This window comes from Macaca mulatta, chromosome 8 (genome assembly GCF_049350105.2).
Source record: "Macaca mulatta isolate MMU2019108-1 chromosome 8, T2T-MMU8v2.0, whole genome shotgun sequence".
Taxonomy (NCBI): domain Eukaryota; kingdom Metazoa; phylum Chordata; class Mammalia; order Primates; family Cercopithecidae; genus Macaca; species Macaca mulatta.
The window spans coordinates 98,487,878-98,513,999 of record NC_133413.1 but is presented as its reverse complement, the minus strand read 5'-3'; the positions used below and the strand labels follow the sequence as shown (position 1 = coordinate 98,513,999).

The following is a 26,122-nucleotide window of genomic DNA, read 5'->3' as shown; positions in this document are numbered from 1 at the left end:
TTATGCAAAATCATAATTTATATAAAGAAAATCATAAAGAAAAATTGATATATCAGACTTAATTTAAAAATTATTATCTTCAAAGACACTTTTAAGGGAATAAAAAGCCTCAGATTAGGCTTCATTCAGTGCAAGTGTAAGCCAAGTATAAGATGAAGGATATTTATTCACAATATATAAAGAACACTCAAAACTCAATACAAAGAAAACAAACAACTCAATAAAAGTGAGCAAAAAGTGTTGAACAGAAGCTTTACCAAGGATCATAGATGGATGTCAAATGAGCTCATGAAAAGATGCTTTACATTATTAGTCATTAGGGAAATGTAAATTAAAACCACAATGAAATACCACTGCAAACCTGATAGAATGACTAACATATAAAAGACTGACCATACCAAGTGTTGGCAGGATTATGAAGGAACTGTAACTGTCATATATTGCTAATAGAAAGTAAAATTGTATACTCTGGAAAACATTTTGGCAGTTTTCTTTAAAAGTAAAATGCACAGCTACTGTATAATCCAGTCATTTTACCCCTTGGTATTTTCCCAAGAAAAATGAAAACATGTGTAATCAAAGACCTCTACATGAATATTCAAAGCAGCTATATTTGTGATAACACAAAACTGGAAATAATTCAGATATTCTCAACAGGTAAATGAATAAACTGTGATATATCCATATAATGAAAGAATATTCAGCAATAAAAAGAAATGAAATACTGATTCACATTACAAAATGGATGAAGCTCAAAATAATTTTGCTGAGTGAAATAATTGAGACAAAACAAGAGTACATACTATATTATAGCATTTGTGTTAAATTTTAGAAAATACAAACTGACGTATAGTGATAAAAAGTGCCTCATTGGTTCCCTGGGGAAGGCAAGAGTTGGGCATGAGGAAAACTTCTCAGAATGACGAAATGATCATTTTCTTGATTATGTCAATACTTTGATAGGTATGTACATGTCAAAACTTAATAAATTATACACATTAAATTTATTGAATGTCAGCTATACCACAATAAGACTGTTTTTTTTTTTTTTTAACAAGAAGCTTTACTAAGCACATAAATTTATGTTGGAATAGATTATGCAAATATTTCATACATTTAAATATACTGATGACATAGGTAGTACAATTTGATTCCTTCATTATTCCAGAGCATGTTAATTACGAATATCCAAATTAGTACTATTTCAGTTTTCGTTTCTTAGTTGAGTCCGTTGGTAATCAAGTGCAATGAACCCTCATAGCTGAGATGCATTCATTCCGCAGCAACTTTCCCCTCTAGGTTAAAGTTTTAGTGTTATTGACAATAGTAGAAAGAAAATTTAATCAATTAAGTCTTAGTAAATAACTCATACACTTACTGAAGAAATATTATAAATACTCTATGATCTCAATTTAATTTTAGATGCTACAACTTATAGTGATTATAAAGTATTCTCTCCTAAGTGTTTATCTTGGAAATAACTACCAAAAAATTTTGATGCCCACATTTTGAATACTTTCATCACTGTCGTTTTATATTGTTTATCTGTGTTTTATTTTTGCTCTGTAATTTCTCATCTTATTTTTGTTTGTTTTTAATTTATGTTTTATCTTTGTATCACATTTTGTATCAGATCCCTCAAATTTTTGTGAAATGACTATAGGTACAAGTAAGTAGAGAAGTATTTTAGATACTTTTTCTTTCAACCTCACATGTGTAGACATATGTATATGGGTGGGTATTTTTTTGTTATTTATGTTTTTTTAAAGAAGCCAGTGTATAATGTCTCCCTTCACTGATTAAGTTGCTTGCTGTAAGGGCTGTTGAGTGAGATTATAGATGTACAAACCCATAGGCCTTTCTTACTGAAAGTCAGCCAACTTTATGGTTTGGTGTATGTGACTATCACTGAGCACCATTTACAGTTGTGATGGCTGAATAGACCAATTTATTCCTCTATTTGATATTTAGTAAGTAACACTGAGTCGTTCTCCTTTATGCTCATAAGGTGTTTTTTGTTTTTTGTTTTTACTTAGAGAGACCCAGAAAATAGAAAATGTAACACACCTCAAGGAAGTAATATGCTTTTTTTTCCAGCAACTGAATGTACTCCACACTTTGTGCTAGTTAGCTATCTTTCCATCACTCAGGTATATCCCATATAAAGAGTAACATTTTAGAAACATAATCAAGCCAGGTATACATTCTCAGTTACTAGGCATGTAAGATTGAATGGTTATGAGATAATAGTATCAAAAAAGCTGTCTTGCAAATTGAGCTGGTGCAATCTCTTTCAAGAATTGGAAACAAATTTTAAAACAAAGATGCTGGTGTTGTCAGAATCCATAACAGTCAAAATAAAATCAAGTAGTTGAAAAGTTGTCTCAAAATTCAAATTATTGCTATCACTTAACAACTTTAAGCAATACTTATTACCCTGGTTAGCAGTTTTATTTCAAGAGACACAAATCACTTATGGAATAGAAACTAAAATATATGAGACAGAAAAGAGGATGGCAATAAAATTTGGGAATAAAAATGGCATACAGAAGATGTGTATCAAAAGAGAGGAGTTGTCTAAAATACTTGGTGCTGGAAAATGGCAAAGAAAAGAACTGTTTGTTAATAAATAGTTTATATGAATTTAATTGTTATGTTATTTCAAATGAGTACTCATAAACCGGCAATTTCTTTATGCTGCTCACAAATTATTTTTCTTGAAAGGTTTAGCGAGTATTCATGAAGTTCATTTGAGGTTGAAATACATTGTTTCTTACATAGTACAATAAATAGGTAACCTAAAAGAAATATTTTCTATAAATAGGTGAATACAATGATTATTTATTTATTTATAGGATATAACAGAAAAGTTATATATAAGAAGTTATACTAGATTAAGGAATTTATAGATAGTTGTCTTGGTATACATGAAAATAGATTTAGACTAAGCGAATAGTGCTACTTTTTGAATTATAAATATTTATAGAATTTTAGTATTAGTGGTTTTGTTGTATGTTGAAATGATCATCTAAAACATAGGTCCAAATGTTTAATATTTGAAACTCTTGTTGCTAATATACCTCTACTTATAATGATTCAAAAACTCTATAGTATATTTTCATTATGTCTATTTTCATTTATGTTTGAAGCTGCAGTATTTTCCTATTAATATTACTTGTGTATCTAAAAGTTTTCCTCATTTTCTTTCTTTTTTTTTTTTTTTTTTTGAGATGGAGTCTGGCTCTGTTGCCCAGGCTGGAGTGCAGTGGCCGGATCTCAGCTCACTGCAAGCTCCGCCTCCCGGGTTCACGCCATTCTCCTGCCTCAGCCTCCCGAGTAGCTGGGAGTACAGGCGCCCGCCACCTCACCCAGCTAATTTTTTTTTTTTTTTTTTTTTTGTATTTTAGTAGAGACGGGGTTTCACCATGTTAGCCAGGATGGTCTGCATCTCCTGACCTCGTGATCCGCCCGTCTCGGCCTCCCAAAGTGCTGGGATTACAGGCTTGAGCCACTGCGCCCGGCCTCCTCATTTTCAAAAACTGTTATAACACAACTTTGTTTGTTGTGCCCCTTTGAGTTCCCCAGGAAGCAGACACTGAGACCAAGTTAGGAGGTTGAGTGGTTTGTCGAGGAAGAAGGTAAATATATGAAAGATTAAAGGGGACAAGGCAGGATTAGCAGTAGGTGACAAAGTCTTGGTGAACCCGATGCCAAGCTTCAGATCAAAGAATGCCTCTTAGAGAACTTGCATACAGATCAAAAATGGCCAGTCTTTAGTACTCTGCTGTGCTCAGTCTTTGGTGGGAGGCTGCTGAAGAAGAGTGTAGCCTTGGCCCAATTGGTGCATCAGACCCAAAGGCGCTCAGCTGATGATAGTTTCTTTCTCTAAGGAAGACCTGAGCTGCACACCTCAGTGGCAAGCACACTTGCGTAAGCATTCAAAATTCTCTGCTTACTGGATAATATTGTGGAATCTGGAAAACAAAATGCTGCTAACAAAAAGTCATATGACCTCAAGAGTTGAACATTTATTCAAATTTCCTGAGCAACCAACCTATAAATGATATAGAAATCAAAACAAATATTGAGCCCAAATAAGAGTTTAGTGTTACTTAATTGTTTATTATTGGCATCATTTATTTATTTGAGTAGGTGATAAGCAAATTTGATCAATGAAATACTGTGTTATAACCATTTATTGGGACATCCTGAGGCACATACAATGTGAATGTATTTGATCTCTCATTATTTCCAGAATTCCAAGCGAGCATTAAGTTAGCATCCTATGTACAAATTACGAAAAGAAAGCTCACATTCACGACTTGTCCAGGATCTTACAGCTGGTTATTGGTAGAGCTGTGACCGCCTAGTTCTGACTTCAAAGCTATTGAATGCCCCATTAAATAACATAATCTAACAAATAAAATATCAATTCTTTATAACACTTTTTTTAAATTCCCTGATGTTTTCTCAATGAATATATAAATGATGAACAGTAATCAGCCCAATAAACAATATTTACTGACGATTCTATGCACAGACTTCTGTGTTATGAAGAAAAACCATTAAGGAATTTGTTTTCTAATCTTTTCTATAAAAGACTACATAGTAAATACTTTCTGCTTTGTGGACCATATGGACTCTGTCATTAACTACTAAACTCTTTCATTGCAAGGTAAAAGCAGCCATACGCAATATGTAAATAAATAGATGTGGCTTTTTGCTGGTAAAGGGTTATTTACAAGAACAGGTGGCAGCTAGTGGTCCTCGTTTACTGACCACTGTTGTAATAGAAGACACAAAATACTAATGTATGAATAGTTTTGAGGAGACAAAAATACAGTTGATTTTTTTTTAATTTCTTTAGTAATAAGGCACAAAGGATATCTGACTACTCAGGATACAGTGAACAAGCATGAGCTGAATACACTGGGTTAATTAATAAACACTCCCATTGAAAATGTTTGGTGATTAGTTGATAAAGGAGGGAAGAAGAAGGGAATCATTAGCAATTCTGAAAGCCAGAGTGTGAACTCGTTCTGTTCTGAGAGTCAATTTTGGATAGTAAGATAAGCACTGAATCAAGAGGCCTGGACTGCAGTACAAATCTATTAGCACCTGGCAGTGTGGCTTTAGACACATCACTTCTTTGACCTGTAAAATAAGCAAATGCGTTAGGCTGGATTCTCAGCCACTTTTCTGATCCAGTACATCTGAACAATATAATGCACTCCCATCATTAACAGTGGCTCAGTTCAAGGGGGTCAAAAAGCAGGTAGAAATCTTAACCTCCAGAGTAAGCATTGTCCTTCTGAAAAAAAAAAAAGAGGTTATTAGATACTGCATGTGTCCTGATAGGAACAGCATTTAATTTAAAAATTCTTTTTGGGATTATTTGTTTACTGTCTATCTTCTCTGCTAGTCTGTTCCACAAGGGCAGGAACTTTTTGTGTTGCCTTCATCAGTGTTTCTGCAGCTCCTAGTTGAGTGACAGACTATAATAGGCTCGTAATAAACAGACATTGAATAGGAGAATAGATGGATGAATAGATGGAATAAATGGATGATTGAATGTCATCCATCCGTTGAATAGATGGATGGATAGACGAATATCATTGAAAAATCACTGCAGTAGAAGATCTGTAAAGTCCTCTCCAACTCTAAACATTTTTAAAGCTATTCTGTTTATAAAACCTTTTGGTCTTTAATTCTAACTTGTTGATATTTTCCCTCTGCATTCTGCCAAGTACAATGTCGGTAAGAACTAGTTTTTTTCCACTTGCTCCAGAATGTGTCAACCTCATCTGAAATCCAGGGAATACTTACATTCTGCCAAAAAGGCAATATTTTCCTTGAGAACCAGACTGTCTGATGGTAGGGTAGTTAAAAAACCACCTGTCATATGTACAGTAAAAAGAGTTGAATATAAATCTTACATATTTAACTGAAAAACTAAAAAATAGAAACAAAGTCATTTCAGTTTTTTCATATGAAAATCTTAACTCATCAGGATATAAAAGTAACTGTATAATTGTATTTTCAAAATAAACACTCAGAAAATTAAATGTTACCATTCATAATTATTATTGAGTTATTTCCTTGAATTTTATGCCACATACTCAGCAGGCATGGTGGTATTTCTTAATTTTGGTGAGTAACTACTGGAATTCCGTCATGCAACTTTACAGCAAATGTTTGCTGATAAGCTATCTATTTTGCTTTGTTTTCATAAAGGGAATATAAGTGCATTTTTCCTAGCAGGTTAAAAAAAAAAAAAAAAGCTAATCGAGCTGTTTTATACAAAGGACTTCATCATTAAAAAGTGAAAGACTGATTATTTCTCCCTTTTGTTTACGGAAAATACTAGACCAACAGTACAGGAAAGTATTTTCAATGCATAGTTTTTAAAAATAGCAACAATAACAGTTTTTTAAGTAGAATAATAACAATTTCCTATAAGAACAGTAATTCCTTTTCTTTTTTCACACATTATCCTCTACTGAGACACCAGGACTACAACAATAAACTAAGCTTCTGTGAACCATTTCTCCTGCTCCATGCACCAGGGCATCCTGGTTATTGATGAGCCTAGTGTCATCACTGAAAAAAGCCTGGAAGAAATTATCATGCAAATGATAATCAAGTTTAGGAGCTGCAAAAGGAAGTGATCGAAAGCATACTAGAGTGCTTCTGCTTGAAGGACAACCAACTGAGTTGAGCTGACACAAGATGTACCCTAAATAGCTAGCATGAGAGGCACTGAAACTGCATACTCCTTCCTAATTAAAAAGGAGATGAAAGCAAAGGATGCAATAAGTCACTGAGGTATATGCCAACAGAAAAGGCCTTTCTCTCTCTTTTTTTATTGTTTTAAGACTTTCTATTTTAAATGCTACAGAGATTAGATTAAAATATAGAGCATGCTATGAAACAGCTTTCTGGATTTTCCAACTCACTGACTCTGGCAAGGAAGTGATCTGGGCCTTTGGGATGAGGGGTGTGTGTGTGTGTGTGTGTGTGTGTGTGTGTGTGTAATATTCAGATTATACAAGGGCTGAGAGTAAGTTTGCATTTTTATGACTGTATTTCCCAACACTTGATTAAATATAATCACTTAAATAAATGATTTTTCAGCACCATACCAGAGCATGCCTTATATTTTCTCACTCTTGCTAGTGGTTATAAAATTTTTCTTTCCTGCTATACTAACAAGATTCCAAAGTAATGCCCTCAATGGTATTTATGTAGCCTTTATTGTGCCTTTTGTTAGATTTTTGGTCCTATATTTGAGTAGTCGTGTAATATTAAACATGGTTCTTTGCTTCAGTAACTATTTATTAAGCACCTACTTTCCAAGCACTATAAATGAGGTGCTGCAGGAAAATAATGTGTTCAATGTAGTGTTTTTCCTCAAGTTACTCACACTCTAAAGTGGGTGGCAGGCTTGTGATTCATCAGGGTACAATGTACTAAGTAATAAGATCAAGGTAAATGCTGGTACTTTGACAATGTAAAGTGCCCACCATACTCAGATGGGAAATGTTTTTCAGAGAAATCGTGCTAAGCTAAGTTTTGAAAGTGTCATCCTAGTTTTCCATAAATGGAGATAAGTGGAATGTAGATGAGATAAGACACCCATACTGAAAGGAGCCTTGAAATGACATATAATGAATTTGGGTTTTATCCTGAATGCAGTGAGAAAACACTGAAAATTTTAAACAAAAGAGAGGCAAAAATCAAGTATGCATTTTCAAGGAATCCCTTTGTTGACTTTGTGGAGGACAGTTACAAGGGAGACTGACTGGAGACAATAAAGTGAGAAAGGGAACTGTTGAAATAACGTAAGCTAGGAAATAAACAGGTTTCTCTTAAGTCTCATGGCTGAAAGACAGCATGGTATCATTGGCTAGAGCCAGGATTCTGGCCAACAGGCTTGGGATCAGATGCACCTAATAACTTACATGATATTTGATTGTTCACAATTTTACGTTGAACAGTCTCATTCAGTTAAAAGAAAAATAAACCCTGTAAGATTAATTGAGCTTATGGGGAACTTATGGTAAGCAGTGGGTGTGTAACAGGAACTCAGACAGCCAGGGTCCCTCTCCCATTCATAGCTTCGCTCCTTGCATCACTTTTCTCTTTTCATTCTCTTTTCTCTTTCAGTCCGTCTCTTTTATTCAGTTTCTGCCTCCTTATAATATCTGCTTCCTCTGGCCATATTGGCTTCTCACGCTTCCTATTATATAAAAATAGTCAATTTCCCCTGCTGAGAGGGAAAAATCTCTCAGTATTCTCTGGGTCATCCTCCCAAGAGAGAAACATGGATGGTTCTGCTTATCTCTGCTTATCAGATGAAGCCATGTCTCCATAGCTTACTCTGCAGCACAGCATTTTGACTGGCTCTAGTCTTACAGTGATAGTATAGAGAGTGGATTTGGAGAACAATGACACCTACTTTACAGCTTGTGGACAAAGCAATTACCTTTAGAAGGGACGATGGAAGGGATGATGGAAAGGACCATTGGTAAAAAAGAACAACCTTCAAAGGACAGTTCCAAGTGAGAGTTAGGAATTGAAATCAGCTGAATGTATTTAATGATCCATTAAATACAGAAAATAATGAACAAGGAGGTTTCTGATGTCATCCACAGAATAACTAGCATTCCATCTACCCAAAGAGGGAAAATAAGAAAGGTTTTCAGATGAGTTCAGATTTGAACTTTGTAGAAAATCCCATCAGATAACTATGGATACTGGTTGGTTTTCAAGAGATATTTGGATCAGAGATAGTCATTTATGACTACATTTTTTTCTTTTCGGCTTCTGACGTTTTCTTTTGCTTTTGTCTTCAACACTGCCTTTTCTTTCTCCTCATGTGCCTACTCTTCCCTCTTCCTTTATGTGATCATTCCCAATGGTCATAGATTACTAGAAGTCCAGTTATGGTTACTCTTTATCTTCTGTATATACTTTTCCCAGGATAATCTCAACACATCCTAAATTTATCCTAAATGCCACGTGTAGGCTTGTGTCTTACAAACTTACTTTCAAAGTGACATACCTGGTTGTCTACATGACTTCTTTATGTAGATATCTCACTGACATCTCAGACCCTTGATTTAAACTTCCCACTCACCTTTAGTCTTGTCTTATTAAATAACACTGTTATTCACTTGTCTACACAAACTAGATCTTGAATATCATTCTTAATATTATCTTTATCTTATTTCCTTCAGCAATGCCTATCAATTCCATCTCCAAAATATGTCCTGACTTTGTTTTATCCTTTCCATCTCTATTTCTGCTGTATTGGTCCAAACCACTATCAAAGAACTTTTTGATTTAACTATTCAATGACTTCCTATTTCATTTAGAATAAAGTTCAACTCCTACATGGGTTACATGATCCTCACCTCTATCATTATACACTTCTATCACACTCTCTTCTAGCCACACAACAAGCTTCTTCCCATTATAACATTTATTCTTTATGTTTCCTTTACCTCAAACAATCTTCAGTGGTCTGGCTCCCTTGAATAGTATGTCACAGTTGAATAAAGAGATCTTTCCTATGTCTAATACAAAGTAGCCCCATCCCATCACTGTCACCTTAATATCCTTTTTTCTTTCTCTATTTGTATACCACTTTGCTTTCTGAAGTTTTAATTTATTTATCTACTTGATTCAAGTCAATGTTTCCATACTCACTCGCTGATATCTAAGTTTCATGAGATAGAGATGTTGACCTTCTGCTTCACTTCTCTATCTGTAGTGCCTACAATAGTGCCTGGTGCATGTACTGAGTAATTATTGAGTGAATGATTCAATTAATTCTTGCCAAAGACTCTTGATGGGTCATCTTGTTTTCATTCTTCCCTTTATAATCCATTTTTCACCAAAAATCATTTTAGTGTATAAAACCAATCACAACCCAACACAAATTTCATCTCCTTGATGGCCTCCAGTACACTCTAAATAAGATTTCAACTCATTATGTTCATTTTCAAATATTTTGTCCTTGCTTATTACAAATTACAGATCTTCTTTCAATTCGTTGATCATCCCAAACTGTCCTCTGCTCTGAATGCACTTCCCAATATTCTTTGCATATTTATTACTTTCTCTTTCTTTAGATTTTGTTGTATTTCTTCAGAGAGGTCTTTCTGACCTTTTTACTTAAAGTACGTTCCCTTTATTTTTTTTCTCAACCTGTTTTTGTTTTTGTTTTTGTTTTAGCCTTCACTAGTTTTTGAATTACTACAGTTATCCATGTGTATATTTGGTTTTCATCTGCCTCTTCTGCTGTCATGTAGGATGATCAGGGTAGCAATCAGGTCTGTCTTACCCTCTTCAGTATCCTGAGTACCTGGTATGATACTTGGGATGCTTGAAGATACCCAGTAAATGTTGTTTTAACTCAAATGGTATCAAATGTTAGTAGAAGGTCTTGGAGTAAATGAGATTACCCATGGTTACAAACTAGAAACTCCCAACTAAGTTTAACCTAAGGATGTGTGGTTTTTGTTAGCTTATTTTGTGTTAAGAGAGCACATGTTTTAAATTTTTTGAATACTCTTAGGTATTACAGGAAAGCTATGGTTTATCATAGTCCTTATCTATGGGTGGTTTTGAAATATTGTAGAAAGGACGTTGGGACACCTTACTTTGCCAGACATTAACCCCAGGAGGTGCCAGAGATCCAAGACGATGCTGGATCATAGAATGATTCAGAAGGCCCAGGAGAAGAGGACTTGGGGAAGGAGGGAAATACGCCTTTAGGGTAATAGATATTTACTGACTTTTTTGGAAATATCTCAATATTAGTGTAGATACTGTACTACTACTATCATCCCTAACCTGGCCCCTGTAGTTATTTGAGTTTGTGACCCTTCCTTATTTAGGATAAGAAGAGAAGAAAGCAGAGAACATAATCCTAGGAAACAACAACATTCAAGGGCTGAGTACAATACAGTAAGCCCAGAAAGGAGCAGCTAGAGAACAAGCAAAACAAAAGAAAATGGTTTTCTGGCAGCTCAGGGAGGAAAGTACTTAAGGTGGTCAATTGTGTCAATAGATAAGGATGGAAAATTGTTTAGTTGGAGGGCATTGGTGACTCCAGAACAAAAAGCTTAGTGGACTGAAACTTGATAGGCATACCAGAAAGGGAAGTGGTGGGCGCAGTCGGCCAGGGGCACAGGGAGGGCATGAGGAAATGTGCTGTCTGTAGAGAATTGTCAAATAGCAATACAACTGACTAAAGCCTGTCTGCTTTTGTCTGCTTTTTGGTATCATCATGCCATGCTCCAGCAATTCCAAACATGGTTAAAGTTAACATTTTCCTCCCCTCAGTTACCACTCTTAAAGGCAGGAATAGAGTTAACAGAAGAGGGCATGAGGTCAAGGGAGGATGAATATATAAGACTAGGGAGACTTGTGAACATTTATATAATCAGAGGAAAGGACCAGCCCAGAGGAAGTGTTTCAGTCGAGTAGAGGTTATAATCACTAAGTCAATCTGAGGGCATACCCGTTGCTCAAAATACAGGAATGATTTAGCCTTGAAAAAAAGTAGGACCTCTAATTCCTAGGGGAAGAATCCTTCATCCTTGACTTAGAATTGTTTCTTTATGGTGAAGTTGTAGATCTATTTTATTTTTTAAATTCACTCACAAATTTTGGTTATATTTTTATATTAATAAGTAGTGTTCATTATATCCACTTGTGAATGATATTTCAAAGATAACATCAATATTCCAGATGGGACAACTAATAACTTATTTCAAGGATTTAATATGATATATATTTAGTATAATTTTAAATGTATAGTATATATTTAATATAATAATTTTAAATGTATTGTGTTAATTAGATATATTCTAATTTCTGACATTAAATTAGTATATTCTGCATTTACACTTATTTCATACAGGTAACAAATATTGGGTGTTCAAGGATACAACTCTTCAACCTGGTTACCCTCATGACTTGATAACCCTTGGAAGTGGAATTCCCCCTCATGGTATTGATTCAGCCATTTGGTGGGAGGACGTTGGGAAAACCTATTTCTTCAAGGGAGACAGGTCAGTATATACTTGTGATGAGAAAAACAGTTAATTAACTAATGTTTAGAAAATCAGCACTTCTAGTCTATCAGAGGCATGAGCTGTTGATGAAGAATCCTGGTGGATTTAACACAGGAGTTAATGCAATTAAAAATTGTTTTATATTTCAAATAATATTTAAGATAAATCTTTCTTGAATATATTCAGCTAAGGTGACTTTCTTATGAATATGTATACCTAGCATATGTTTTTTCATTTCCCCATAATTGTAACATGCCCATAATACTATGTAAGCTGTGTATATGTGTGTTCTTGCGATACATTTTTTGGGGAATTTTACTTACTTTGTTGAGAAAAAAAACATACTTTTTAGCACATGATTTTTGTTGTTTCACACTCAAAGTTAAATTTTTATACTTTGTATACAATCAATTGTGAAGACTTCCAAATAATTTCAGTTTAGTCACAGATTATATTTCTTAAGAAGCCATTTATTTAGATACCATAGTCAAACTATCACTGGACTAAATACTTTTAGCTTGAAGGATAATATTTTCTCCCAGCTATTTTACTCTCTTATTTTTTTTTTCTTTTGTGATATTACTAACAGAGTTCACAAATTGAAAGAGAATTGTTAGTTTAAAACTTACAGTAAGGCTGAGTGCGTTGGCTCATGCCTGTAACCCCAGCATTTTGGGAGGCCAAGGTGGGTGGATCACTTGGGCTCAGGAGTTCAAGACCAGCCTGACCAACATGGCAAAACCCTCTCTACTAAAAATACAAAAATTAGCCAGGTATGGAATTACAGCCATGTAATTTCAGCTACTTGGGAGGCTGAGGCATGAGAATCACTTGAACCAGGAGGCAAACTAGTCTGGGCAACAGAGTGAGACCCTGTCTCAAAAACGAAAACAAAATTAAAAAAAAAAAAAACCTTATGGTAGCTATTAGGCAGATATAGCCCTAGCCCTGCCCAGTTGTTAACAGATATTACAAATGGAATATATATAAGTCGAAGCCTATATTTTTATTAATTTAAATAAATATTAAATTAAAAAATCAAAAATCAAATTTTAATTACATTATTACTAGCTAGCTCACAATGAGAAATTCATAAGTAGACTTCATTGGTTTGTAGGATGACTTAAGTCTGCCATTGTACTTCCATTTGTTAGTAAATTTTTTAAAAAATACACACATATAAAGTACAGGCTTCAATGTCCAACATTCCATTACTGAGTTTGCCATATTATCTTAGCATAAAATAACCCTATGCAATGTCTCCAACTTTAGGAGAAAAGTAAGTAAGACTATAAACTTTGTTTATTTGGAAATTTACAATTTTTAATTGCAAATGATTTCAAACATTGAGCTTTATGTGTGAACCAAAAGTTGCTATAATTCGCTTCCATGAACAAGAATGTACACTTTTAAATTTATCCTTTTACTAACTTTATATGCAATATTTCTCTATTTTTCCATAGCAAAATGCTAGTTGATTTTAATTCATTATAATAAAATTAGACTGTGCTTTAGTGTTTCTTACTAAATCACAAATTAAAAATATCTATCAAACAAAAATTCGATCAAAGGAGAAGATGCTACTTAAAGCCACAAAAAGTATGACTCTCAACAGGATGTCAATGTAATAGGGTATGAAAGGAGAAGAACTTTATTGCCACTGCATAGTGACCACTAATGAAAATAAATCTGCAGACTTATAACATATTCTTTAAAATGGTATAACCCTTAAGGTTGTTAAGTTCACCGGCTGATTTTAATTGCTTGAATGAGTACCATGCAGATCTCAGTACTATATGGAGTTGCACTTTTTTCTTTTTCTCAAAAAAGGGCAAAAATGAAAGACTGAGGAGACACTTTGGAGAAGTTGGCTTCTAGGGGACAGAAAATGGAAGCTGAACTTTTATATAACAGTTTAATTAAAGTTTCATAGATAATAATAAAAATGCCCATTTCATTATCGGATAGCTCTTTTGCCCACAAATGTAGAGATTACATTTAAAATATTTTCATTCTAAAAATTTAGTTCTTATTGGAACATTTAAGTTTAAAGATTAAACGTGAACTACCTTAAATTTGTGAAATCAGTGGAGGTTAGATTCCAAAAGTATAGAAGAATAAAGACTATAGAAAACAGGAAAAGGGTTTTTTAGATCATTTACTCCCCATTTGAAAAGCTACATGCTAAATACAGAAAATGTATTTTCTACATGCTAAATACAGAAAAACCTTTATTACTTTTAAGTTCTGTTTAAATAACTATGGTTTTATAGGTTTTAAAAAACTGAAAGCAGGATTTCAATTAATTTCCGTGTGTGATCTTATGTAAGATGTCATGAATTATAGATGTTTTATAAACAAATTATTCCATAGTCGTATAATTACGTATTTCTAGAGTCAACAGTAAATTATCAATATGTTTATTCTAGATTTAAAAGTTAGATGGAAAAGACATTAAACTCTCTAACTGAAACAAAGAAACAATTTAGTTGTCACTTTTATATGAGTATTTTTTATTATTTCTCCCCTCTTCTCCCACTTCCATTTTTCTGCTTACAAAAAAGAAAAAAATTATGTCAACAGTTTTCTATTTATCTAAGGCTAAGAGCAAAAATGATTTTAGTGAGTATCTAGAACAGCTGTAAAAAATTCAAGTCCTTAAACAGATCAGGTGAGTAATGGCTGTAACACTGGGTAAAGTAGTATATCCAAGGCAATAGCGAATGACGAGTACTGTGGTGAGCTGGAAAGTGCAAAAACTCTAGAAAAGCATTCAAAATCAAGATTACTTAAAATAATTTACTATGCAAACAAAGCACGTCTTTAAATTAGATGCTGTCATATGTCAGCCCTGCATGTTGTTCACTTCCTACCAAAATCTAGATACCCTCAATTACAGCCCAAGAGTACCCTTCCCTCTCCACCAAACTGCCTGTGACAGTATGAACATGAGGCAGCCCATTCTATTCTCGGTAGCTCTAATGCCTGCTTCCTTAATATTTCTGCACGTGTCCTACCCTAGCACTTATTTCATTCATTCAATAATGCATTTTGAAACACAAAGTATGTGACATGTGCTAGGTAATGAAGATGGAGTAGTAGAAAGAAAGACCACAGAGCTCCTAGTTTCATGGCACTTAGACTGTGTTGGGGGAGACAAATAATAAACAGTAAACAAATAAATGACCCTGATAATTTTCACAGTGAGAAATGAGACTCCTGGTGGTAAGGACAGGTTAGGACTTAGTGTTGACTTGGGGGAAGGCCTCACTTGTGAAGGGGACACTTGAGTGGGGACTTGAGTAGGAAGACGTTTCAGCCATAGAAAGCTATTCAGGACACTGTGTTGCAGGTGGGTGATATAGTCATGCAAAGGCAATAATGTAGGAAAGAAGTTGGATTGTTCAAAAACAGTGTTGCTAGAGCATAGTGGGTAAGTGGTGGAAACTGGAGGATAGGGACCAGATTTCACAGGGCCCTGTAGCCTATGGCAAACAGTTTGAATTTTATTCTAAGTACAAGGAAGGGGCATTGGAGGGTTTTCAACAGGAAAGTGATATGATCTTCTGTGTATTCACAAAGATTGTGCTGGCTTCTGTGTGAAGAATGGGCTCCAAGATTGGAGGCGTGGAGGGTAACTGGGAGACCATTGAAGGAGTGCAGGAAGACATGATGATAGCGGTGGAGATGGAGCAAAGTGGGTGGGTGCAGGATACATTTTGAGTATGATAGCAAGTTGTCCTCAGGGCTTGGATTTTAGGGGAGGAACAAAATAAATCAGGGCAACATCTAGGCTTTCCACCCAAGTAATTAAGTAGATAGCACCTTATCTGGAGACAAGACAGACACGGAGAGTGATATTGGGGGAAGGGATTAAGAGATTGAAATATCCATGCTTGACTGAGGTGCCTATTTATGCACCAAGTGAAGAAGTCAAGTAGGTGGTTAGATAATTGAGTTTGCATCTTAATGGAGAGTTTAGTTGGAGGCACAGATCTCAGACTTATTGACATATAAATGGTATTGAAAGCAGGAGTTCATGTGAAATCTTCTAAGTATAGAGATAGCTAAAGAGAGTAGATGAAATGACAGTTCTTTAAATAAATCTGTAAATTCAGATTAAAATATAGAGTGTTGTACTATTTCACATACAGCATGGAACTCAGTCCCTCAGATTCCTACTTGCCCTTTTGTTAATACACTACAATTTGATCCTTGGATAAGTTTTGATCTTCATAACATTTAGCTTAAAATGCTATATTTCTAAGTCATCTCTCAACATCTCACAAACATATCTAAGACTCTATTGCCATATTTCATAAGAAGCTTAGCTGTTGAGAATTTTAAGGTATTTTCAAATAAAAAGAACAAAATGTAGACCTACTTTATTTTCTTGATTATTATCATCACTAACAGTCAAATAGAAAAATACATTTATTTCTTCCAGCTTTAATGGTATGTTTATAAAGTAATTTCTTAATGTATATGTTTTGATTCATTCAAAAATATAGCAAAAACTGATATATTGATATTTTCTATTCTGTTGCATTTTTAAGACTGATTCTGAGGAATGGGATTTGGGGGCATTGATTAAGACTGCTAATCTCAAAAAAAATCATCTGATTAAAGTCAAAATTCTACAGTAGAGATAACTGATGAATCAGAAGAAAGAGCTATGAGCTTCATTTATAATAGCTTTTATTGCTTACTGACCCTCCCACACAAAATTTCAATGTTTTCCATGAAAATATCTACATTTTAAACCCCCCAAATGGTTGATGTACACAGTGTTCTCATCTGAATATGCTAATTTACTTCTAATGCATCTATAAGCTTATTTTTCAGGGAGAAAAACTCAGTGGGATGAGCTTTTTTGTTCATGTTGACATATGCTCAAATATGTTGAAAATTAAAATACAAAGCAATGTTTATGAATAAGCCTCAGCACCTTTTATAAGACAGCACTAAATATAGATAATTCTAATTGCATTCCAGTTTACTGGATATATTTCAAAGCTGACACAAAGCAGACAACCTTTGGGATTGAGCCTATGTTGTTTTTTTCTAAAATTGTAAAATGATCCTAAATTATTGTTTTGTATTATCTGCTGAGAGGGAAAAATGCGTTTATGTTGACGAATTCATACCCAAATTATGTTCCTACAAAAGAGTGTAATACAATTTACATTCCATTAACGTTTTCCTGAAATGAGATCTCTCTGAATCCTATGAGTCTGGCATATAATATAGGTGCACAGAAAAGCATCAGTGGGTGAATGAATCTATGAATGAACAGACTAAGGGAGAAAGGAAAGCTATACCCAAACAATGAACACCAATTGTTTGAATGACAGCATTGAGAGAATAAGAACTACAGGCAGACACCAGCAGTAACATTTGAATTTCAATTCTACCACATTCAAATGCAGTAAATGTGACTAAGTCAATTGTCTTTGAATAATATGATACCCAATGCTCTGTCATTGCTTAAATTGAGTGACAATTCATACTAAATCGATGGTTAGGATATTATTGTGGAGAACTCTGTAATATGTGATGTAAAAGACTGTTGAGGGATTTAAGCAAAACAATATATGTGTATAAATTTACTTTATATCTACAAAATGCTATATAAAGTGTAGTTTTTCTACATAAAAACATAACTACTTCTCAGAAAACTAATCTGGTTGCTAGGTATGTATTAATGTTACTTAAATCACATGCAGGATGTGATCCCATTGTCCTCAGGATTTTAAGTTATTCCAAATTTTATTTATTGTTATTATTACTATTATTTGAGATGGAGTCTCTCTCTGCTGCCCAAGCCAGAGTGCAGTGGCGCTATCTCGGCCTGCTGCAGCCTTCGCCTCCTGGATTCAAGCGATTCTCCTGCTTCAGCCTCCCAAATAGCTGGGATTACAGGCACCTGCCACCACGCCCAGATAATTTTTGTATTTTTTAGTAGAGACAGGGCTTCGCCGTGTTGACCAGGCTAGTCTTGAACTCCTCTTGAACCTCAGGCGATCCACACGCATCGGCCTCCTAAAGTGGTGGGATTATAGGCATGAGCCACCATACCTGGCCTATTATTATTTTTTTGAGACAAGGTCTCATTCTGTTGCCCTCACTGGAGTGCAGTGGCATAATCGCAGCTCACTGCAGCCTCAACCTCCTGGTCTCAATAGATCCTCCCACCTCAGCCTCCTGAGTAGCTGGAACTACAGATGCACACCACCATGCCCAGCTAGATTTTTGTTTTTGGTAAACACAGGGTTTCATCATGTTGCCTAGACTGGTCTCAAACTCCTGGGCTCAAGCAATCCATCCACTTCGGCCTCCCAAAGTGCTGGGATTACAGGTGTGAGCCACCACACCCGACCCTAGTCCAAATTTTAAGTTAGAATTTAAAAGCTCACTTTAAGTTATAGTTTATGTCATCTAAAAATGCCATGTATTGTTAAGATATGTCATTATTTATTCTATTATGAGAGGAAAACCCTGTCAAGTAAAGTAACACTGTATCTGTTGAAAGGGCATTCTGATGTTGAGAGATGTAAAATGTGAAAAAGTGTTTCTTAGGATCCATGAAATAGGTATTTGACTATTTCCCTGCAAGAGACTTTCTTTGCTCAAGTGTGGAAAGCAGTTTTATATATTTATATATACACTATTGTAAACCCCACTGAGATATTTACTTGAGAGAAGAGATCTTTAGATTATGAGCAAATCTCAACTACATTAACCATTCATCACAGAATGTTCTGTGGGACAGGAATATTCAGAAATGATGTTTAATTTAAATATTTTAATTTAAAAGTAAATGTTTCCATGAACAAAATGTGAAAGAAAATATATTTTAGAATTGGTGGCATGATACACTAATGATTCCACTTCATTGTGCTCTTCCAAATGATGCAGTTCAGGCACCATTCTTTCAGCTCAGTGCTTCTCCATGTAGCTATTTCTGATTTGTTCGTCAGATCTGTTCTCATCTTTGATGTGATGAGAACCTGTGACAAATACCCGTGACAGTTTCGCTTTTGGTGTAAACTCTTCTTTGGGTGTTATTTCTTAGAACACTTCCTGAAACAATCTTTTTCTGTGTGAACATTGAAGATGGAGGAAGTGCATCTTCAATGGATGGAGGAATTCCAGAAGTTACTCAAATGAGGTTTCTAGGAATTTATAGCAAAACCTTTGCACAGGACCCCAGAGCTCTGTAGGTAAAGAATCCTCCATAGGCCTGGCAGAGGCATATCCAAACTAGAAAATACTTATTTTTTTCTAATTTCAGATAAAATGGCTAAGACAAAAATAATTTTTTAAAAATGTATCATTTCCCAGATATGTGTTGGTGAAACACTAGCTTTAGTAGATCACCATAGATGTTTAGCGGGGGAAAAGCATTGTCAAATAAAATCGGGAAACATATTTAGTGGCATCAAATGAATTTGGAAACTGCCTTTATGGTGAAAATAGCAGATAAACATGGTTATCTGAAATCAGACAAACATGGTTATACTTCTACCTATCATTCATTGTCCTCCAAGAATTCTCCTCTCTCCGATGGGGACAGTGATGACTATCTCATGGGTTTGTTGTGATTAAGTAAAATAATGCATAGAGCAACCGGGCTGCCTGAAATCAGTGATATCACTGTGAACTCCCAATGATTTTACCCTTTTGTCAATCTTTGTGACCATTCAAAATATAAACTCATTTTACTCTTAAAATACATGAACAATAATGAGTGATCCAAAGTAGGGATGTTCACAATTTGTTCCTTGGAAGTCTAGGGGTTCTGTGAAAGTAGCTCAAGGACTACCCTGTGAAGGGATAAGAGTCTGAGAGTTCTAACTCTTGGTGAGTTTTGCTCTTATTTGTATTAATGTCTACACTTTCGTACTCCAATCAAGACCAGCCCTAACGTCTATACTCACATTCCCAGTTTCTTCCTCAACAGCTCCACCTTGAAGTCTGAATTTAAAGTAGCTAACACCAAAGTCAAGATTCCTCAATTCATCTCAGCTTACCTTCCCTTACTTCCTTACCTTACTGAATGATAACATTCTTCTTCTAGATAATCAGGCTTAAAATTCTTGAGTCATGCTCAGCTTCCTTCTCTTTCACACTCCACATCTAATCCATGAATACGTCCTTTGGCTCTTCCTTTAAAATATATCCCAAATGCCTTGATTTATCATCAATCCTATAGCTGTTGACTCCTTAGTCCAAGGATTATTGCAGTGACATCCCAACTGGCATTCCTACTTCTGCCTTACCTCCTTCAAACTCTTTTACTCATAGCAACCAGTGTATTCTTTAAGTTTAAGCTCCTCTGTTCAAAATATATATTGGCTTCCCGTCTCTCTTAGAGGGAAACCAAAGGCTTACTGTAGTGTAAAGGCTTGTCTAATCTTAGGTTCTGGTTCTGACTCTCACCTTGTGTCCGCATTACTAACTCAATTCCAGTCACCCCAGCCTCCTTGTAGACACAGGTATTCCAGCATGTGCCTGCCACAGGAATTTTCAACTCCTAGTTTCTCTGCCTGGAATGTTCTTCTCCCAAAAACTACATGTATTGCTCCTCACTTTTCTGTGCTCAGATGTCAACTTATCAGACAGGACCTCTCAGTCCACCAATTTAACGTGGCTTCTGATATTCCTAGATAACTCTATCTGCTTTGCTTTTTTCATAGGTGTTATCACCTCCTGTCATAGTATATATTTATTGATAAATTAGTTTATTGCTCATATCCTCACATATCCTATAATGTGAGATCGGTGAGAACCACAGCATATCGGTGTTGTTCAAGGTTGTATCTCTAGCCCTACAATAATGCCAGCAACATAATATATATTCACTAAATATGTACTGAATGAAGAAATAAATCAAGATTCTACTTAAGATTATTTCAAAAAAAAATGTTCTGCTTCCTAAGAAAGATTTTAAAAACTCATGAAAACCTCTGATATATATATGCAGGTTGGTGATGTCCTTATGAACTATAAATATACTTAGCTAGCACTTTTTATTCACTTTAGCATACTGAATAAGAACTTATTTTTAACACAGGCAGGATATGGACAATAAGATGCCCATTTTTAATATATGCAGGAGAAGAAACAGAATAAATGCCTTATGCCAATTGTATTTTCAGTTATTTAAATCAGAGCTTGCCAGTTGGAGTTCTGTAAATCATTAGCAGGTGCACAGGTAACAAAGTCAAGCGCACAGCAAAGGTCTAATAAATGTTAGCTATTATTGTTTGTATGCATAATCTTTCCCTTATATGTGTGTTATTGTGGTGGTGGTTGTTGTTGTTTTTATCCTTTGTAGATATTGGAGATATAGTGAAGAAATGAAAACAATGGACCCTGGCTATCCCAAGCCAATCACAGTCTGGAAAGGGATCCCTGAATCTCCTCAGGGAGCATTTGTACACAAAGAAAATGGTATGCAACATGTGCTTTCTACATTTCATAAGTTTGCTATCTTAGTAACACATTAGGCTTTTTCACTGTGCTAAATTAAGCCATTGGAAAGTGCTATACTGGAGCTATGTAATACTGTATTTCTATTTATATGAACTTTTTTTCCTAGATTTACATGTAATATTATGCTGTAGACATTTTTTAACCTCCACTTATTTTAGTTTGTAAAAAAGTCATTAGAAAAAAGATGAGTAATAGTTTAATATGGAAGTTGTGTATACCTTGGAAGTAATCTCACCTGTATTTGTATTAAAATTCCTGTAAAGATAATAAAAATACATGGGACAGAACCGGTCACAAGGAAGATAGAGGTGCCACTCGAGGTATTATATCTGGTAATAATGCATGTTGAGAATTATAATTTTTTATGTATTCTTTGACTTAGAGTGTCAGCAAGGAAGGAAGATTCCAGCTCAATATAGTGAGAATAGAGTGGATATATGATGGCATAATAACAAGAAAAAAATCCAAGAGCTGCCTCTTTACTTGCTATCCCAGGATTTCACATTCAGCTAGATCCCGAGTGGAAAGTTAGCTAAGCCATGGATAATCAGTACTCCCCTATCTGTTGGCATATATGAAATGTAAACATATCTCTTCTCATCCAGGGATTAGTAAATACGAATAAATCATAATAATAATTTGAAATTGAATTTATATGCAATATTTCAGAACAAAGGAAAGGAAAATGACATTCTGAAATACAGAGAAAAAAATTTACCTCATCAAATTATTTTCCATATGAAGCATAAGAAAATAGTATATTATATATGTCCTCAATAACATGAAAAGTCTGTGACGTATGTTCAACATAAGCAAAAACAGGCATCTTTTGCAAGACAAACTTAAGTGCATCTAGGGGCAAGGAAGAGAAAGCAAAGTTAATGAAAGGGTCAGGGGAGAGTGAAAAAATCACACTAGCACTGAAAACTGTGATTGACCATAAGCCTATTGCAAGATTAAGAAAACTCTACACTGGCAGAGGATGGGAGCTCACGCCTGGGAGGCTGAGGTGGGTAGATTCCCTGAGGTCAGGAGTTTGAAACCAGCCTGGCCAAAATGGTGACACCCCCATCTCTATTAAAAATATAAAAATTATCCAGACATGGTGGCATGCACCTGTAGTCCCAGCTACTCAGGAGCCTGAGGCAGGAAGATTACTTGAAACCAGGAAAAGGAGGTTTCAGTGAGCTGTGATCATGCCACTGCACTCCAGGCTGGGCAACAGAGCCAGACTCTTTCTCAGAAAAAAAAAAAAAAAAAAAAAAGGAAGAAAAAGAAAACTCTATGCTAGTATAAACTTGAAAGAACTTAGAACCAGGATAAATTAATACCAATCAGAAAAATCAAAGTACATGTACTGTTTTTTGAGCATTGCTGTATGTATAATGATATACCACTACATTCTGTGTGATGGTGTCCCAGAAGTGGAACACTAGGCAGAGGCAAAGTCAAAAAGAACCTTGAAGTCCTGATCATAGTACTGGCTGAGAAAAATAATTTGTTTGTATTCTATTGGCTCAGAAAATTGAAAGACCAAGTTAAGATATTACTTGTATGTGACAGAAGCAGAAATCCATAGTACAGTGAGACTAAGATTAAAACATAACTCTCTGAGATAAAAGGGAAAGGAATAAGAGGGTAAAGGAAGTCACTATAAAGTCACGTCGGAGGTAGTAAAATCACATTAATAATATGCCTCAAAACTTTCGAAGCTATACACTTAAAAAGGACAAAGAAATGAAAACATGTGAAAGATGAGCACATCAGTTTATTCATCCACATGTATTAAATAGCAACTTCTTACTAATGAGCATGTAAGAGTAAGAAATAGAACACAGAGACCCTCCTCTCAGGGTGCATCTCCTAAGCCATATAGTAGTACCAGCTGTGGAGAATTATCTCTCATTACACTTTTAGGATCAAACAATAGAAAAGTCCAGTAAGGTTCAGTCAAACATAAAAGGATCATCAAATAAAACATAGCCTCATTAATTTATTTTCCAGAATTTCTCAAAACAATGAAAATTTAGTTAAGAATTCACCAGAAGTTGTTCTTCATAAGCATGTATACAAAAATACATGTCAAAGCTGCTTTTAAAAGAAAAAAAAATACAAATACCTAAATATTTATTCAACCAACTGACTTTCATAAATGAAAAAACCCTAAATTATTGAACAAGATGAATTTGCAGGGTCAAGGTTTGACATACTTCTATTACTAAGATTTTAGGCTACTTCCTTTCAAATGCTTACACTATCTCCTAGTAACTAGACATTTTTTTTTTTTTTTCTGAGACAGGGTCTCATCTAACTATGGTACCCAGGCTGGTCCGTAACTCCTGTATGATGCCCAGCCTGGTGTTGAACTCCTGGGCTCAAGCAGTCCTCTTGCCTCGGCCTCCCAGAGTGCTGAGATTACAGGCATGAGCCTCTACAACAAACCTAGACTTTTTATGTGTACCAAGTATATTCAATAACTACAATTCTACTCCTATATGTGGAGTGTGTTACTATAAAATTTGGCCTACAGAACTGTATAGTATGTAAATAGAAACTTCTTAACTTTTGTGTAATGCCCAGTAGCTCCATAGTAATTAGCTTTAGCTAAAAATTGAAGATGAGGACACTTCCGGCTGTTGGTTTCCAGTTTATATAAGAAGTGCATTCACCTGTTTTGAAGGTCTGTTTAATTCTAGATGAATGCCATTATTTAACTATGATTGTCTAATGTACTGTTATTTGGCAGGCCCTCAATGTTACAATGGCAGGCCCATTTCTTCATCCAAGCCTGTTGAGTAATTATATTGAATTTCATTAATGTGATCAAATACCAACTCTCAGCAGAACAACTCGAATCTACATACACCTGTTTTCACTTGGCAAGTTGCCCTCATTGCAAAACTGTCCTACGAAACTAAAAGCAGCAGTAGGTGTTTATGGCATTGAACAGAATGATTTCCAGAATAAAGTGCCCTGAAGTGATCATCTGCCCTATCTAAAATTTCTTGAGAGATGTCAGAGTTCTTCATTCAAAAATGATACCTCTCACACCCTTGGACGTTTAAACTACAAGTATTTGATAAAAGACAGGAGATCTCTAAGGTCAGGAGTTTGAGATCAGCCTGACTAACATGGAGAAACCCTATCTCTACTAAAAATACAAAATTAACCAGGCCTGATGGCGTATGCCTGTAATCCCAGCTACTCAAGAGGCTGAAGCAGGAGAATCGCTTGAACCCGGGAGGCAGAGGTTGCCGTGAGCCGAGATCGGGACATTGCGCTCCACCCTGGGCAGCAAGAGCGAAACTCAGTCTCAAATGAAAAAGACAGTAGATATCTAAAGGGACCCAGTCTTAAAAAATTATTAAGTATCCAGGCTCTAGATCTAGATGAAGATTTAAATCTTGTGTTCACCAGAACATGAGCATGTTATTTTGTCTCTGATCCTCAATATCGTGGGCTTAAAAGAAAGGATAGTTAATTCTACCTGATAGAGTATTTGAGAGGATTAAAAGACAGGTCATCTACTAAACTTTAACACAATGCTTCTTCCATAATAAGTCCTCAATAAAACAGGAAAAAATATTACCTTCATTAATGATTACAAACTATGAATTATGCTTTCTATCAAAAATAGATAACTCCTAAAATATAGTTTTAAGTAATTATAGCGTTAAAACATTTCTTCTTGATTTTTTTAAGTTTTATCTCAAAGGACAAATTAAGTCAAAGTATTATAGTCACACAGAAACTTGACATGAATGAGCTGTGGACAGAAAGAAAAAAAATGGATATGTGCCCAACAAAAGGATAAAATTTGGAGAACAGACCTAGGAAAAAATGTCCCTATTTGTAGTTTAATCATCAGGAGCTTACAAAGTGTATTGTATGCATTCATAATGTTTTAGAAAATAAATTGCATGTTACTTGAGCCTCCCACATCCCACCTCCTCCCCGTGAAATATAAGGTACTAGGAAGTATTAAAAATGGAATTGTAGATTTATGTTCTATTTTATTCTTAAAATAGTGAATAATGGCTTTGGTACTTCTATAAAATATAGCTAGGTGACACAAATTAAACATACTTTTAATAAAGTAAAATAAAGAGGACAAAAGGAGAAGGAACAAAATGTTTATGACCTAGAGCCAGAAATGAGGTTAGAGTACCAAATGCTATGAATACGTCTTTACATGTTCAGATTCTTTGCAGACAAATGAAAGCCCCTCCAGTTTTAGGATTTATATTTTATTATGATTTCTCATCCAAATTACAAAAGGAAACCTGTTGTTTAGAAGGAGCACAGATTCCTGATACTAAGATGATTAGAAATTTCCCTTGAGGTGTTTCATAGAGAAGCTTCTTTATCATACATTGAACAATGTTCCCAGTAACAGCCTGAGAGTAAACAGTGTTTCAGTTTATAAGGCTGTTTCAGCATCTTTCAATATAGGTTGATATTATCACACTAATATGTAATTTTGTAACAGCAGTCCTATAAGCAAGCAAAAAGATAAGGTTCTCTTTTCTAGCTTGGAC

General features: G+C 35.0%; 1 protein-coding gene across 1 annotated transcript in view; it reads left to right on the top strand.

Annotated features, from left to right (window-relative positions):
• MMP16 (matrix metallopeptidase 16) overlaps window positions 1-26,122 on the top strand; it is a 293,454-nt gene that overhangs the window by 264,129 nt on the left and 3,203 nt on the right. Inside the window, exons 8-9 of the mRNA XM_001084206.5 lie at window positions 11,933-12,083; window positions 21,427-21,542. Of these exons, the coding sequence (XP_001084206.2) occupies window positions 11,933-12,083; window positions 21,427-21,542 (267 nt within the window). The remainder of the gene's footprint in view (window positions 1-11,932; window positions 12,084-21,426; window positions 21,543-26,122) is intronic.